Raw genomic sequence first — 15,274 nt, 5'->3', positions numbered from 1 at the left:
CGGAAAGATCGGTGGGCATTTTCTCTTAGATGACCAACTTTTGTAATAGTTACTGTGCGTAATTGAAATGGTCAAGAGAAGTAACTTACTATCAAAGACTCTATCTCTAGTTCCTGAATCTCTATTCCTACGTTGATACAGATCACGGGTGATGGCATTTCTTTCGTTCCACCTAGCCTAACTCTCATGGATCACAGATATTCAAATTAATTCGTTCCTTTTTTTTTTCCATGCTTATCCACGAGACCCTCATTTCCCTAGATAGTTCTCCTTGCCAAATGTCATCATTTTAGCCTCTCCACTTGGTGCACCTTTTTACCCCTCTCTTGGGGCACGTTAAAAACCACATGCCCCTTGGCATTATTGCACATTTAGGTGCGCCTAGGCCTTAGCACTCAGAACTACCTAGTCAATGCCATTTCACCCTCACCTAGGACCTTGGCAGTTACTTCTCTTGACCATTTCAATTACGCACATTAACTATTACAAAAGTTGGTCATCTAAGAGAAAATGCCCACCGATCTTTCCGAGGTCATGCTATCTCGGCTAGAGCATAACATTCCTTCCCTCTTCAAGCATCAGCGTCCTCGATGATGAAATCTGGGAACACTCTCCGTAACTGGTATACGGATTCCCAGGTAGCTTCCGATAGAGGCTGACCATGCCATGCAACCAACACCGTGGGTATCTTCCGATTTCGTATTTGCATTGTTCCTCGGTCCAGGATTCTTGTTGGCTTGCGCCTTGCAATATCCTCTATCTCCTGAAACAAAACCACACCTTCGATTAGTGAGTCACCTGTATGCAAAAATTTCTTTAAGCGCGAAATATGAAAAACCGGGTGCACCTTACACCCCTGTGGCAATTCTAATTTATAGGCTACACTGCCTATTCTCTTTAGAATTAACCACGGCCCACAGTATCGAGGTGATAACTTAGCACACTCTCCTGAAGTCGACGACTTCGAGTGCGAAGGAACTCTGAGAAAAACTTTTTCTCCTTCCTTACAGACTCTTATAGACCGATTTTCATCCGCATACACCTTGGCTCTATCCATAGCCTGGCGGATATTAGCTCTCGCAAGTGCTAGCATCTCCCGCATCTGAACTACAAAGTTCGCGGCACTAGGCACTTTCTGAGGTACTCCAACTATAGTTGGATTTGCTGGTCTATAACCATAGTTCAGTTCAAACGGACTGAACCCGGTAGAAGAATGTTTTCTATCATTGTAGGCAAACTCCAACAATGGCAACCACTTGTCCCACGTATGTTGCCTTAATGACACATATGCCCTCAGCATATCCTCTAAAGTTTGGTTGACTCTCTCCGTCTGACCATCCGTCTCAGGATGATCCCCACTACTCATTCCCAACTCAGTCCTTAGTGTCTCAAATACCGCTGTCCAAAAATGACCGGTAAATCTGACATCTCGGTCAGACACTATGGATCTAGGCAATCCATGTAGACGAAATATATGTCTAATAAACAAATCCGCCACTTGCGGGGCACTAATAGACTCTCTAGTCGGAATGAAGTGAGCCATCTTGGTTAGACGATCAACCACCACAAGGATAGAATCATACCCTCCTTGCGTCGTAGGCAGTCCTGCAATAAAGTCCATGGAAATGCTCTCCCACTTATTTAGTGGTATTTCCAAGGGCTGTAAAAGTCCGGGTGGCTTCACCCGCTCGGCCTTACTTACCTGACACGAGAGACACCGTGTCACATATTCATGAATATGCTTTTTCATCTTTGGCCAAAAGAAATATCGCTTCACGAGATCATGTCTTCTCGACTCCTGGATGTCCCGCACACGGGCTATCATGGCACTATCAAATGACTCTCTGCCTGAGATCATTCTGACCAGGTACTACAACCTTGCCATTTCTAACTAGCATACCATCCCTTGTGGTATATCTTGCATAAGTTTGGCCTTTTCTGGATGCCAGGTCATCCTTTTCATTTTCCCCGGGTTTTAACACATGAGCTTTAGGCCATAAGCTCTGGACAAACTCGTCCACCTTTTGAGTTTCTCTGATCTCGGTCATTAGAGCACTCTCTAATACCGTGAAACTCAGGTTGTGGATAATGCGAGACAACGCATCAAAAAACCTTATTGTCTTTTCCTCTTCGGTACCGAATCGTTAAATTAAACTCCTGCATGAGCTCTGCCCACCTAGCTTGGCGGCCCCTCAAGTCAGGCTGTTTACAAAAATGTTTCAGAGTATCATGATCCACATCCACATAAAACTCTGAACCATACAAATAATGCCTCCATGTTTTCAAAGCATGGATAACAGCATACAACTCCAATTCATGAGTTCGCCAATTCCTTTGAGAGGGAGAAAGCTTCTTGCTTTCAAAGGCTACTGGCCTTCCCTCTTGAAGGAGGACTGCTCCTACCGCAATGCCACTTGCATCGGTTTCTAGGAACAACGGTTTCTGGGGATCAACTATTTTTAACACCGGTCCTGAGACCACAGCTTGTTTTATGGTGTTAAAACTTTCTTGTTGATTCTGTCCCCAAATAAAAGGTACTTTATCTGAGGTCAAATCAGTCAATGGCGATACTATTCCGGAATATCCTTTGACAAATCCCAAGAATGATCGCAACGCGGTCAGACTCTGAGGGATTGCCCAAGTTAGCTCATACTGAGTCCCTGCCTGCACAAATCCACCAGATCTGCCTCTGGCATCCTCATAGTTCAGGGCTACTGCAATAGATTCATCTAATGTAGTCACATATTTAGCCCGAACTTCCATTTTAATCTTGTCGTTCAGTCCATAGATATAGTCTTTTAACTGAACCGACATAGGGAGAGGGTCTGTTATTTTCATGACACATTCCCTGAATTTGTCAGTGTACTCTGCCACTGACTCTGCCACTGATAGACTCCTCTGACGAAGATTTCTATAAGCATCCCAAGCTCGGGAGTCTTCATCAGGTAGGAGAAAGTGTTTCTTGAATTCAGCTTTAAACCCTTCCCAGGTGGTAGGAGCAACTTGATCCTTCTGTTGCTTTATCCACCATCTATCCGTTGCCTCAATAAACACGTGTGTGGCCTCACGGATTTTCTTTAGATCAGATCTAATTTCACAAATGACGAAGGCTTCTTCCCACTTGTGTAACCAAACCTCGATCACATCAGAGCTGCACTCGGTCATCCGACCAGCATACTTCTCCGGTCTATAATTAGCGATACTAGGCACTTTGACCCTTGCGCACTCTAATGAATGTATATTGGGCTCTGGCTCTGCTGGAGCTTTGCCCTTATCAATTCTAGACGGTCTAGCCGACAAGGCTTGTACCATCTCCCTAATCTCATTCTGACCAGCATTCACTTGAAGCTGCTGGTTCATAATCTGCTGTAAAGCATCTTCTAATATCGAAATCCTACCGATCAAAGTAGGTGCTGCATGATGTGACATCTGTTGTGTACACTGCACTCTAGACTCACTAGGATTCAAACCCTAGAATTCTGCCCTTCTGCCTCCATAGTTTCAAAATGGAAAATGGTTTTTTTTTTTAAATTCAGTCGCACAACATCTCAAGCCTTGGAAGTTCCGCCTTGGAAGTTTCTATCTGCCAAAGCTTGTAGGCTCTTAAGGGCAGCTCGGCTCCATGCTCCAGCTATTCGTAGGTGCGGCTCAGCTCGGCTCTTAGGTGCAGCTAGGCTCCAGGCTCCAGCAACGAGCTCAGCGCATGCTAGTTTGTAGGTGGGCTCGCTAACCGTGCTGGCTGACCATGCCATGCAACCAACACCGTGGGTATCTTCCGATTTCGTATTTGCATTGTTCCTCGGCCCAGGATTCTTGTTGGCTTGCGCCTTGCAATATCCTCTATCGGAAGCTACCTGGAAATCCGTATACCAGTTACGGAGAGTGTTCCCAGATTTCATCATCGAGGACGCTGATGCTTGAAGAGGGAAGGAATGTTATGCTCTAGCCGAGATAGCATGACCTCGGAAAGATCGGTGGGCATTTTCTCTTAGATGACCAACTTTTGTAATAGTTAATGTGCGTAATTGAAATGGTCAAGAGAAGTAACTGCCAAGGTCCTAGGTGAGGGTGAAATGGCATTGACTAGGTAGTTCTGAGTGCTAAGGCCTAGGTGCACCTAAATGTGCAATAATGCCAAGGGGCATGTGGTTTTTAATGTGCCCCAAGAGACGGGTAAAAAGGTGCACCAAGTGGAGAGGCTAAAATGATGACATTTGGCAAGGAGAACTATCTAGGGAAATAAGGGTCTCGTGGATAAGCATGGAAAAAAAAAAGGAACGAATTAATTCGAATATCTGTGATCCATGAGAGTTAAACTGGGTGGAACAAAAGAAATGCCATCACCCGTGATCTGTATCAACGTAGGAATAGAGATTCAGGAACTAGAGATAGAGTCTTTGATATTTTGATATCGTGCTTGAGTCCCCTCAACCTTCAACAACCTCGGTTGTAGCAAATGATAGGGTCCCTTGACTCTAGGTGATCGTTGATGCCTAGAGAGTCTATCGAAGGAGATCTTCCTTGAGACTCTAGATGCAGGGAAGATCCAACAACAACGGGCTGAGGTTTCTGGTCGACTAGGCCAATGCCTCAGATGCAAACAGATGAGCCACTTGGTGTGAGCTTGTCCCAAAGGTCGGGACTGAGCTCCTCCCACCTTCTAAGGCCCACCAGGAGCAGCAAAGGGAGGTTTGTGCAAATAGAGCCCAACGTCCATCCAAGCAACAACAGGAGTCTCAAACTCCCGAGGTGGAGCTTTTAAAGGGGACTTGTGTTGATCATTCAACATGTGGCAAATTTTTGTGGTGGAGCCGTGTACTAAGGGTTCCTGAACCCTCAGCCACCTAGCCACTCCAAGGACCTCTCCTCAAAAGTAGATCTGAGGTAATGAGGTCCCTGCCACTCAAGGCTTCATATACCTTGGAATTTGGCATCCCATTTTGCTTATGGGATTATGCCCTTGAAAATTTTCTGCGCGTCGATCCATGATTGTGTATGTACGTGCTGGCGGGTGGAGAAAGAAAGAAAGTGTATTATTGTCCACTAAAGGCCAAAATGGGCCCATGGGACATCAAGAACTCTGCATACAAGATAGCACAAAATCAACGTGCCACAAAGAAGAGGCATCGTCGAATATCATCTAAGTGCTACGCAATACAATGCAAGTGAAAGTACATAATGTCAAATCTGAGCCTAAATACAAAGTAAACTAGATGCAAGGAAACCGCCCCTAGGTGCAAAATGGGGGGATGAGTACAATATGCCAATGCAAAGATACAAGTCCAGGTGTCACGGAGTCTGAGAACCAAAATAATACTGGAAATCCTGTCCATCGACTCTGCCTCCTGCTATGAGAGTACAAATCTGAGCAAAGGTGAGGTGAGCCGCTGGTGGGGCGAGATCTCCGTGAGTAAGTCTCCTCCGAAAAAGCTGCCATCATCCTGGATCGTCTGGAGATGAAGTGACGAGTACGTCCCCTATGTAACAAGATCCTGCGGCGTCTACAAACCATCTCATATGTACATCCACAGGGTGGAGGCATGTGTCCTGTGTGAGCTCTGACCTCCTCGTGCTCCTCCTGGTCTCTGTCGTCTGGTATAGCGTGTGCTTGAGCTCGTGTGCTTGAGCTCTATCAGGCTGGGCTCTATCACGCTCCGGTCTGTGCTGATGGTCTCTGAGGTAGTCTCGTCGAAGCATAGTGGCCTCCCTGACATAAAGAGCTAGGCAATGCTGATCCTCATAGTCCATCACTCGTGAGAGAGGTCCAAAGCCATCCGTGAAGAGACAGTGGAATCTACCTCTGAGCTCATAATATAGCGGGCATCTGCAAATGAAGTGCTCCTCTAACTCCACCTCTCCCATGGTGCAACAAGGGCAGATCCTGGTCTCTCGGCCTGGTCGTCGTCCATCCTCCATGCGTCGCATCCTACCAGCCTCTATCTCGAGCTGATGCGAAGAGACTCTAAGCTGGCCAAGGGCAATCCTCAGTGAGTGGGACATGTGGATACCTGTATAGCCTGGTGGAATGACAAATCCATCCTCTGAGATCCGAAGGAAGTGGTCACGATATGTGGCCATCTTCGTCGGAAGCTGCGTGGGATAAATCCAAGTGCGATACGTATGAAGCTGCAGCAAGTCTGCTCTCGTGACCTGGCTAAGCTCGTGGTGAGTCAACTCGAGATGAGGGGCATCTATGCTGTATCGGAAGGGAGGCAGTCTATCCATGTCTAGTCCAAGAGATGTGAGCCACCTAGTGAGTCTGAAGTACCAGCAGTATCGGGCCCCAGATCGTGCCAACTCCATAGAAGATGCAAGTGCTAACCATGGCAACCGAGCTCTGCCTACTGCTGAGTCTCCAAACTCCCTAACCCTATGCAAATACATGACCGACTGAAACGCTGCATCCAATGCAAGGGGAGTAGCTCCAAACTTTGCTAGCATGATCTCGTGTGGAACTGTAGCCTTGGCCCTAATGAGCCGAGAGAACATGATGATCTGTAACCTCTCTACTCGTCTCCAATCTGCAGCGCCGAGAGAGAGAGAGAGAGAGATTGGTCTCTCCTTTCTAGTTGGTTCTAGTTGGATTGACCAATGTAGGTACGTGCTGGCGGGTGGAGAGAGAGAAAGAGAGAGAGAGAGAGAGAGTATATTGGAAATTGTTTCTTACCATCATCCACCACAAAAGAAAAGGGTGAATTGAAAATAGATTCACTTTTGTTTCCAACATATAACCACTGCTTTCCTGTCGTTGTTGGAATGAACACATGGATAACATAACCAGAAGCCTTCGCAAGTTTATTGTAGTCATGTAGTATCTTTGTTTTTTCTCCATGGCTATTTATGGCCCTTGAATTGAAAAATAGAAAGCTAGATCTATTTTCATTTGAATCAATGACATTTCCAAAAGCATCCCTAAGCAAAATCATGAGCTTCAATTCTTTCCCAGGTTTAGAACTGTTGATCCCATCTTGCCAGAAACCCAGGCAGGAATGGACAGAAAGAGATCCTGAACCCACGAGCTGGTTTGGTGAGGATAAATCTCTACTCTGATTTATTTGGTATATTGATCCTTGTTGTAAATAACAAAGAACTACAATAATATTTCTGACCAAGGCACCCCCCAGTCATAAAGATAACATCACCTGCAATGACTGAAAAGAATGGAGAAGAGATCTGAATAATGTCACTGTCATTTCCGACCTTCAGTGCAAAAGTTCCTGCCAAACTAGCCATAAAGGTGATAGTTACGTAACCAGGATGAGACCCAGAAGCTACAGATATACTCGAAATGTATTTGCTATCTCCCTTCATGCCTTCAACCCTTAAAAATAAGTTTAAATGGCTGGCGTGATGTGTGTCCAAGCTTATATTATTGCCATTAGCATCCAATAGGAAAATTTCAATGGTAGCTTGATCTCCTGCTTTGAATTTATTGACACCATTTAGCCATGCACCTCTGCAATGAGGAATAGATATGCTGCCTAAGAAAGGCACCCAACAAAAGGTTTAAAACCTCATAAACTGTAAATTTCTGTTTTACCTGTAATCAAAATGGCATCAGTTTGGTGTTATATAACGACAAGCTCTCAGTTGTTACCTGGAAGCACAGAAAACTCAAGTGGTGAATTTGAAATGCCAACATTATCACTCCCTATCCAAAGCTTAAACTTTCCTGCCTTGTACGGAATAAATTCCAATATTACATATCCCCCAGATATTCCTGACACATTTGTTTGCATTTGAGAAATTTTTCCACCTTGCACATATATTCCTGCACTGAAGTTGGGAGTTCTGGAGCTATTAAAATGTGAGGGGATGGTATTGTTGAAGTTATCTTTGAGAAGTATTTTAATGGAAGCTGAAGACCCTGCCCGAAGAATGCTTCCAGTAATCCATTCACCAATAGAATCAGCAATAGAAAGTGGTCCTGATATCATAAATAGCCAAATTATAAGGCGAACATCTTTTTGAAATTAGGTAGCATAATAGAGATAGTTTTATAAAAGGAAATATAAAGGTTTCATCTACCAACCTGGCTCCACAGAGTAGACAAATGGAGAGCCTGCCACATGTGTGCCATTCTCATTGCCTACTTGCAGTGCAAATCGCCCTGCTGATAAAGTAATAAACTGAATCATTTCATACCCTGAACCAGCCTGTGAGGTTACTGATATGTTGCTTATCTCTGCACCTACTGCATTAACAGAGAACTCAAAAAACTCTGACCCTCCATTTTTAAGACTTAAAGTGTTGTTGTTGGCATCCATCATTAAAACTAATAGCGAAGCTTCTTCCCCTGCCCGAAAGCTGTTGTTTCCATCAACCCAACTAGCTGTGCAGCTTGGTATAGAGAGGTCACCTAAGAAGAGAATTTTAACTTTCAGAAACCATAACTCATTTGAGAAATACACACCACATGAAACGTGAATCAGAGATCCCATTCTTCAGCAGTAGGTAAGGTTCTGCATCATGGTCATGCATCTGTGTTCCAATACAGAAAGTCTTGTAGATTAATCAATTGAGAAATGCTCAACCTTACTAATAAGCAGCATACCTGCAGTTACGTTAAACTTAAAAGGGGAATGGAGTATCCCATTCCCTTCCTGATCAGCAACATGCAAAAGGTATTGACCAGCTTTTTTCAGTGTGTACTCAAAAGTTTGGAGACCCCTTTGATGTTCAACAAATGTACCATTATAAATAGCATGAATCTTCTCCCCTACTGTTGTAATACTGCCGATAAGTTTGTTTCTCCCAGATACCCTTTCAAATATATCATTCTTATATGAATCCATAAGTTGCACAAAGAATTTTGCTTTGGATCCTGCCTTGTAAACATTGATTTCATCTATCCAATTACCAGTGCTGTGGCGCAAAGACACGGAACCTGTCATAATAAATCAAAGATCAATTTTGAAACACACTCATGCTCCCTTCGCTCTTAGGTCGTTGTAAGTCTATAATAACTGACAAAAGGTCATAAATGCACCTAAGGTCATTATATAAGAGGTGCCTCATTACTAGGCAAGAGGGACCTTACAAATGAGAGATGGCATGGCTGCGTTAGATGGATGGGGAATTTTTCGAGGATAGGCATCCCACTTCAGGTTATTGGTCCTCGAAGAGATATAGATGGGGATGCCTTGGTCTTTTTTGTGCCCTTTGGGGGCAGGTTATCCAGGTCCATTGATGAGGATATTATCATGGATGCCTGTTTTCAGCCAGTCAGGATTGTGAGGCACGTGGAGGAGTAGTGTTTTTTCCCTTCAGGGCCCCCATCCAAAGGACATCCCCCTGGGCTCATGAAGGATTTGGCTTTATGGGGGTGTCCTTATAAAGTATTGCAGCCGGATCCTAGAGATTGGAGTGGATTGATTCAGGAAATCATGGAAGAGCCTCCCACTCTTCCACTACGTTGTTAGTAATCAGGAGGTTTCAGCTCAATGTTAAAAACAGAAACCTTCTAAAGCCTCTCAGTGGGAGGAGACCTACAGATTTTTAGGAAAAAGGATCTGGATGTCTCTCAGGAATGAAAAATTCACTCTCTTCTTTTGGCTTTCTATTCATGGACGAATCGCACTAAATCAGTGCAGGTCCAAATTTGGGGATCCCTCTTATTGCTCACGTTGCCTATATGCTGAGTAGTCCATTCAGCATTGCCGTTTGGATTGCAGATAGGCCACACTTTTTGGAGAGAAAATTGTGGGACTTTTCTTTGCTCCCCTCCGCTTTCTTCATCACCTAGGGCTTAGTTTCTAGGCTGTCTATACGAGGCCTCAGGTATTCTATGATATGAATAGCTCCTCCTTGGCTTTTTCAATTCGACGTCAGTTAGTTGAGTTATGCACTCTGGATGCTGTTCCTTCCTCTGCTTACAGACATGCACATGCCTAATCTTGTTACAGAAAATTCCTGCAAGCTTGCTCCAGACTTGGTGAGCTGACAATTTGAAATCACTGTGATGTATACGTGAGTCAGATACCCCTCGGCAAATAATAGCAAAATCACCCACTGATTGCATTGCTTATAGGCTTTGAACTCTGTGGAAATGTAGTCAGAGGTTTCCTGGTCTCCAAAAACCAACTCACAAAGGCCTTCTCCCATCAACATAAGCTGTCTGCCAGGTTGGGAACCCGGTCCCTAAGAATCTCCCCAAGGTATTCATGGAAAGGAAGACACAGATAGAGCCATCACGGCAAGAAAATTAAAGCACCTAATCAATGCTAGTGCATTTGTCGATGATTAAGAAGAGAAAAGAAAAAGACCAACCATCAGAAATTCCATATGCACCTCAGAGAGGAAATACTCAGATTTATGCTGGTCAAGTCAATCCCGTAAACCAGCAATACATAGAACTCCAAGGTATTCATGGAAAGGAAGACATAGATAGAGCCATCACGGCAAGAGAATCAAAGCATCTAATCAATGCTAGTGCATTTGTCGATGATTAAGAAGAGAAAAAGAAAAAGACCAACCATCAGAAATTCCATATGCACCTCAGAGAGAAAATACTCAGATTTATGCTGGTCAAATCAATCCCGTAAACCAGCAATACATAGAACATTAGCATCACGATGACGAGCAATTTGAAGTCGTGTAAAAATCGTGCAATACTGCCACGAAAAATGGGCCCCCACAAAAGGATTCAGCTCTTAAACTAAGCAACTGCAGCTGGGCAATAGTCAGCCATGATAGAAGATTGACAACCAGTAAAAAAGAAGGCATGATCATGCTGTATGGCGGCGGCAAGTGCTGCAGGTCGACCATGTTGAGGACAGAAACACAGCTCTAAAACGTGAAGATTTATTGTAGATGAATGTCAGCCAGCAATCTCTAAACATGGCGGGTGCAGACATAGATGCTGTCGAGCAGCAGGTTAAACAGCAGCAAGAAAGAAAAACTCCATGGCTGAATGGAAGCAGGCAGATCTGAGCTCAAAGAGAGAAGCTACAGCAGCTCAGGCTAGTTTCCTAGCTCTGGTACCATGTCAAAGTTACATTGAGAGATAGGGAGTTAGAAAGATGATGACAAAGCCGAGGCACAATACTTGAAGTTGAATGATTATTGCGAAATAGAAGAGGTGCATCATTTTATAGGCAATCTTCCACACACACATCATTGATGATATCAATGATGAGAATCTCACTGACATAATAGATGATGTCACACACAAATCAAGTCAAAATCCAAAATGTCAAATGACCCTTCAAGCTCACACAAGTCACAAACCCAAAATCCTCTTTCACACTAACACACTAGCCAAATCCCTGTTCACAGTGCACACTCCGGAACACCCCGACAGTCCATGTTCTAAAAGATACAAACAAAATTTTCCTAGATATGGACAAAGAGATCAATCATCATCTTCTGGAAAGTGCTGATGCATTTGTGAGTCCAAAGAAAGCACTAAGAACTCATAATGGCCGAATCACATACAAAAGGAAGTCTTATAGACATCTTTCTCAAATGCCTTATCTGGTGATAACCTATTCTCAAATCAATTTCGTGTACTTAGTTTCCAGAGCCGATTGGTAACAAAGATTTGTTCTTGATGGTCAATTTCTTCAGACCTTTATAGTCAATGCATAAACACATGCACGTGTCTTTCTTCTTAACCAAAAGCACTAGTGCATCCCATGGTGACTTATTGGGTCGCAAATTGTCCAAAAGCACGAGTGCATCCCATGGTGACTTATTGGGTCACAAATTGTCCCAGCTGAAGGTATCTTGAAGTGGCCGTGCAATTACATCCTCCTCAATTGAAGTATCCTTTACAGCTGCTTGAACACAGGCTACACACAAGGTACGAGTTCAATATTATGGTCAATGGTCCTCTTAGGAGGTAGACCACCGTAAGCTCCTTTTAAAACACATCTGGATGAATACTCAGACATAATCTCTCAAATTAGTTGAGCCCTGAGTGAAGCTTCACTCCAAGTACTCTGACTTATCGAGCTAATCACCTTGGTGACTTGAGTATAAGCTTCCGTTGGCTAATTCTTATCATAGATATACCGAGCAACAGATAATCCACCCGCACACTGCTCACTCAGCACTGAAACAGATAGCAAACATATTTTCATCATTATAGAATGCGAGAAAGGCTTTGTATGAGTGTTTATCCAAATATGGCAAAACATTATTATTACAAATCATTTCAGATTCCTCCACACACCAGAAAATGTCACAGTCACCTGATGGCAATAAATGCAACGAGTTCAAAGTATAACAAACATAAAATCATTTTGCATACATAAATTTAAATCACAATGTGATGCCATTTTCACCTTAGGCATATGAAAATATCCATGAAGAGCCAAAAGATTTCCATTATATAGGAAGTGAATCACATAATTCAAATAGTCAATATTTACGAGAGGAATCTTACAAAAGAACCACGCCCTTCCGAGCAAAAACATCAATATTTTTGCTCGGGATCTTACTGAAGAACCACTCCATCACGAGTAAATGTGTCTCATAACATGGAAGGATGCGTCCTCATAGTAGTTTTCGATCTCCACGGGAAAACTTGGAACCATCTTTTCCCAAGATTCTCAAGCACCATGTGCAAGGTTTGACAACGTAGCAGTAGCTATTGGCAACCATAGGGATGCATAGCCTCTGCACAAGAGAAGCATCAGTAAAATTATAATTACTGCCTTCATCAGACATGAACTGGATGCCCAACGAAGGCTTTGGAATTTTCTAAAGTCTTTAGGTTGGTCTATCATGTGAATAGCCCAGATCTGCCATCTATCGCTCCTGCGAACGCCCCCCCCTCCCCCGTTCCCGTCTACCCCCCCCTCGCGCTGCGAGGCCCCCCCTCCCCTCCCCCTCCTCCTTCGCCGTCGCCTCCCGCCACGCCCCTCCGTCCCCCTCTCCGCCCGCCGCCCCCCCGGCTCTGCTCCTCCCCTCTCCGCTCTCCGTCCTCTCCCCGCCTCCCCCCCCTCGCGTTGCGCTACCACGCCCCCTCCTCCCCCCCGCTGCGGTGCAACGCTGCCCCCCCCTCCCCCTCCTTCCTCGCCTCTCCTCCCCACCCCCTCTCGTGCTGCGCTGCCACACCCCCTCCCTTTCCCTCCTCCTCTTCCCCGCCCTGCGCTGCGCTGCGCTGCCCCCCCCTCTCTCCTTTCTTCCCCCTCCGCCACCCGCTCCCTCTCCACCACCTCTCCCCCCCCGCTTCCCCGTACCTCTCCATCCCTCCCTCTTTCCTCCCCCGCCTCCGTACCACTCCCCCCCTCCTTCGTCTCTGCCGTTTCCTTCTCATTCCCCCACCTTTGGAGCGTTCGCAGTTTGTCGGTGCGGTATGGCGGCCAAGAGCCCGGAACCGGTGGCCTAGACGGACCCCCCCCTCCATCAGCCTACCGCGTAACACTAACAGAGCATCAGGTCTCCTCGGTGAAGCAAGCCGCCACGGACTTCTCCCAAACATCCGTTTATGGGAGAGTCATTGGCTATGCCCCTTCACGAGCAGACATCAAGGACTGGTTGCAGTCCACCCTCTACCTTGAGGACAGCCACATTGGGGAGGTTGCACTCATGGGACGTGGTATCTTCTGGGTCAAGCTCTCCTCAGCACAGGCTGCGAGCGATATGGTCAGACGATCCCCTACTTCTGTGGGTGGGAAGATCATCCTTATGGTCCCATGGTATAGGGGTTTCAGTGTAGCGGACTTCGATGCCCGCTTCCACATTCCTCACCATCCAGTTACCCTCATTTTCCCAGGCCTCGCAACTGAGCTTCGCTCGATCATCAAGGACCAAGGGGCGCACTTTGGCTGGCTCATGCAAGACACCTTCGTTGATGCGGCGGCAGCCCAAGGGGTGCCACGTGTCAATGTGGCAGTCTTAGATCCGCAGAGTATCCCCTCGGAGTTCGAGATTGAGACGGACACAGGTGTGGTGACGCAGCGCATTATGGTCACTGGTCGCCCAGATCAGTGTCTGAGATGCCACGGCTTCGAGCACCAGGTGCGCTCTTGCCCTCGCTTCATGAGGACAGAAACTCAGAAGGCCCCCATCCAGGCAACTCAAGATCCCCCCCGCCAGGCATCGACACCCCCTCCCAAAGGGAAAGGCTGGACTGAGGTCAAAAGAAAACGAAAAAAAGCAGGACCAAAAAAGCCTTCCCATCTACAGCAAAAGCCCCCCCCCCTATGGTCATCAATCAGTAGCAGCCCGGTAAGGGGAAGGAGAAAGGGAAGGAGAAGATCAGCCAGCCTCCCCCTCATCCTTCACTCCGCCCTCCCTCCCCTCCCCCCTCCTCCTCGGTGCCCCTACCTCCACCCCCTCCAAGATCCCCCCCAGCACCGGTGGTTTCTGCTCCCCTCTCTCGCCCCCCCCTGTGGTCATCAATCAGCAGCAGCCCAGTAAGGGGAAGGAGAAAGGGAAGGAGAAGATCAGCCAGCCTCCCCCTCATCCTTCACCCTGCCCTCCCTCCCCTCCCCCCTCCTCCTCGGTCCCCCTACCTCCACCCCCTCCAGGATCCCCCCCAGCACCGGTGGTTTCTGCTCCCCTCTCTCCCTCGAGCATGATCCCGAGGGAACCCCCCTCTCCGCCTGCGCCACCTACGGCCCCGAAGCCCGCACAGACCTCCCCTGCACCTATCCCTCCTGGCCCGACGGAGGGGAGAGACCCTTCCCCGCAGATGGCCAGCACCACTCCAGCTTGTTCGACAACCAGCACCCCTCTCTCTGGTTCAGACTCCTCATCCTCGTCCCCACACCCAAGGGCTGCTCCTAGAGCTCTACCTTTGGAGTTTTACCGAGCAGGACCTTGGGATTATTTGGATGCAGCGGGCATTGGCTCCTTCCCTGCATGCCTAGACATCAGCATCTTCTTCCTCCGAAAGGGGGCGGAGGGTAAAGTGTCCGTCCTTGCTCCCCACGATGGTCCTAGCTATTCCTTCACTATCACCAGTGACGGGAATGAGCAATGGACGAATGAAAATGTTTGGGAGATGATTCGAGATCAGTCCCAGGAACAGGTGCAGGACTGGATCGGTAGCAGAGCAGCGGAGCTTCTTCAGCAGCAGTGGAAGGAGGGTGACGTTCATCTGAGATGGCGCCACAGCACCAAACGATTCCGCCTTTTGGTCATTATTCGGCCGCCTTTGGAGTGGGTCTACGCGGAAGGACTCCGCCCGTGGAGGACCTCAGAGGTAGCGGGATTCTACAGTATTTCCCTGGAAGAGGCATCGAGTTGGTTAGAGAGAGCTTACCACCATGGGACGAAGGGCCTCTCTCCTCTGTTGAAGGTTTTAGAGGATGGGTCCGAT

At 46.6% G+C, this 15,274-nt stretch overlaps 1 protein-coding gene across 1 annotated transcript in view; it reads right to left on the bottom strand.

Moving 5' to 3' along the window:
- LOC147890762 (protein GAMETE EXPRESSED 2-like) overlaps positions 1-15,274 on the bottom strand; it is a 334,794-nt gene that overhangs the window by 311,638 nt on the left and 7,882 nt on the right. The window contains exons 2-6 of the mRNA XM_087389820.1: positions 8,555-8,887; positions 8,033-8,359; positions 7,598-7,927; positions 7,143-7,481; positions 6,668-7,006 (exon numbers count right to left, since the gene is read on the bottom strand). Coding sequence (XP_087245946.1) covers positions 6,668-7,006; positions 7,143-7,481; positions 7,598-7,927; positions 8,033-8,359; positions 8,555-8,887 — 1,668 coding nt within the window. The remainder of the gene's footprint in view (positions 1-6,667; positions 7,007-7,142; positions 7,482-7,597; positions 7,928-8,032; positions 8,360-8,554; positions 8,888-15,274) is intronic.

The sequence above is a fragment of the Dipteris shenzhenensis genome, chromosome 18, assembly GCF_047967505.1.
Source record: "Dipteris shenzhenensis isolate YYH24624 ecotype China chromosome 18, Dip_SZ_1.0, whole genome shotgun sequence".
Taxonomy (NCBI): Eukaryota; Viridiplantae; Streptophyta; class Polypodiopsida; order Gleicheniales; family Dipteridaceae; genus Dipteris; species Dipteris shenzhenensis.
The sequence above is the reverse complement of the archived record's forward strand: the minus strand, read 5'-3'. Positions and strand labels throughout refer to the sequence as shown.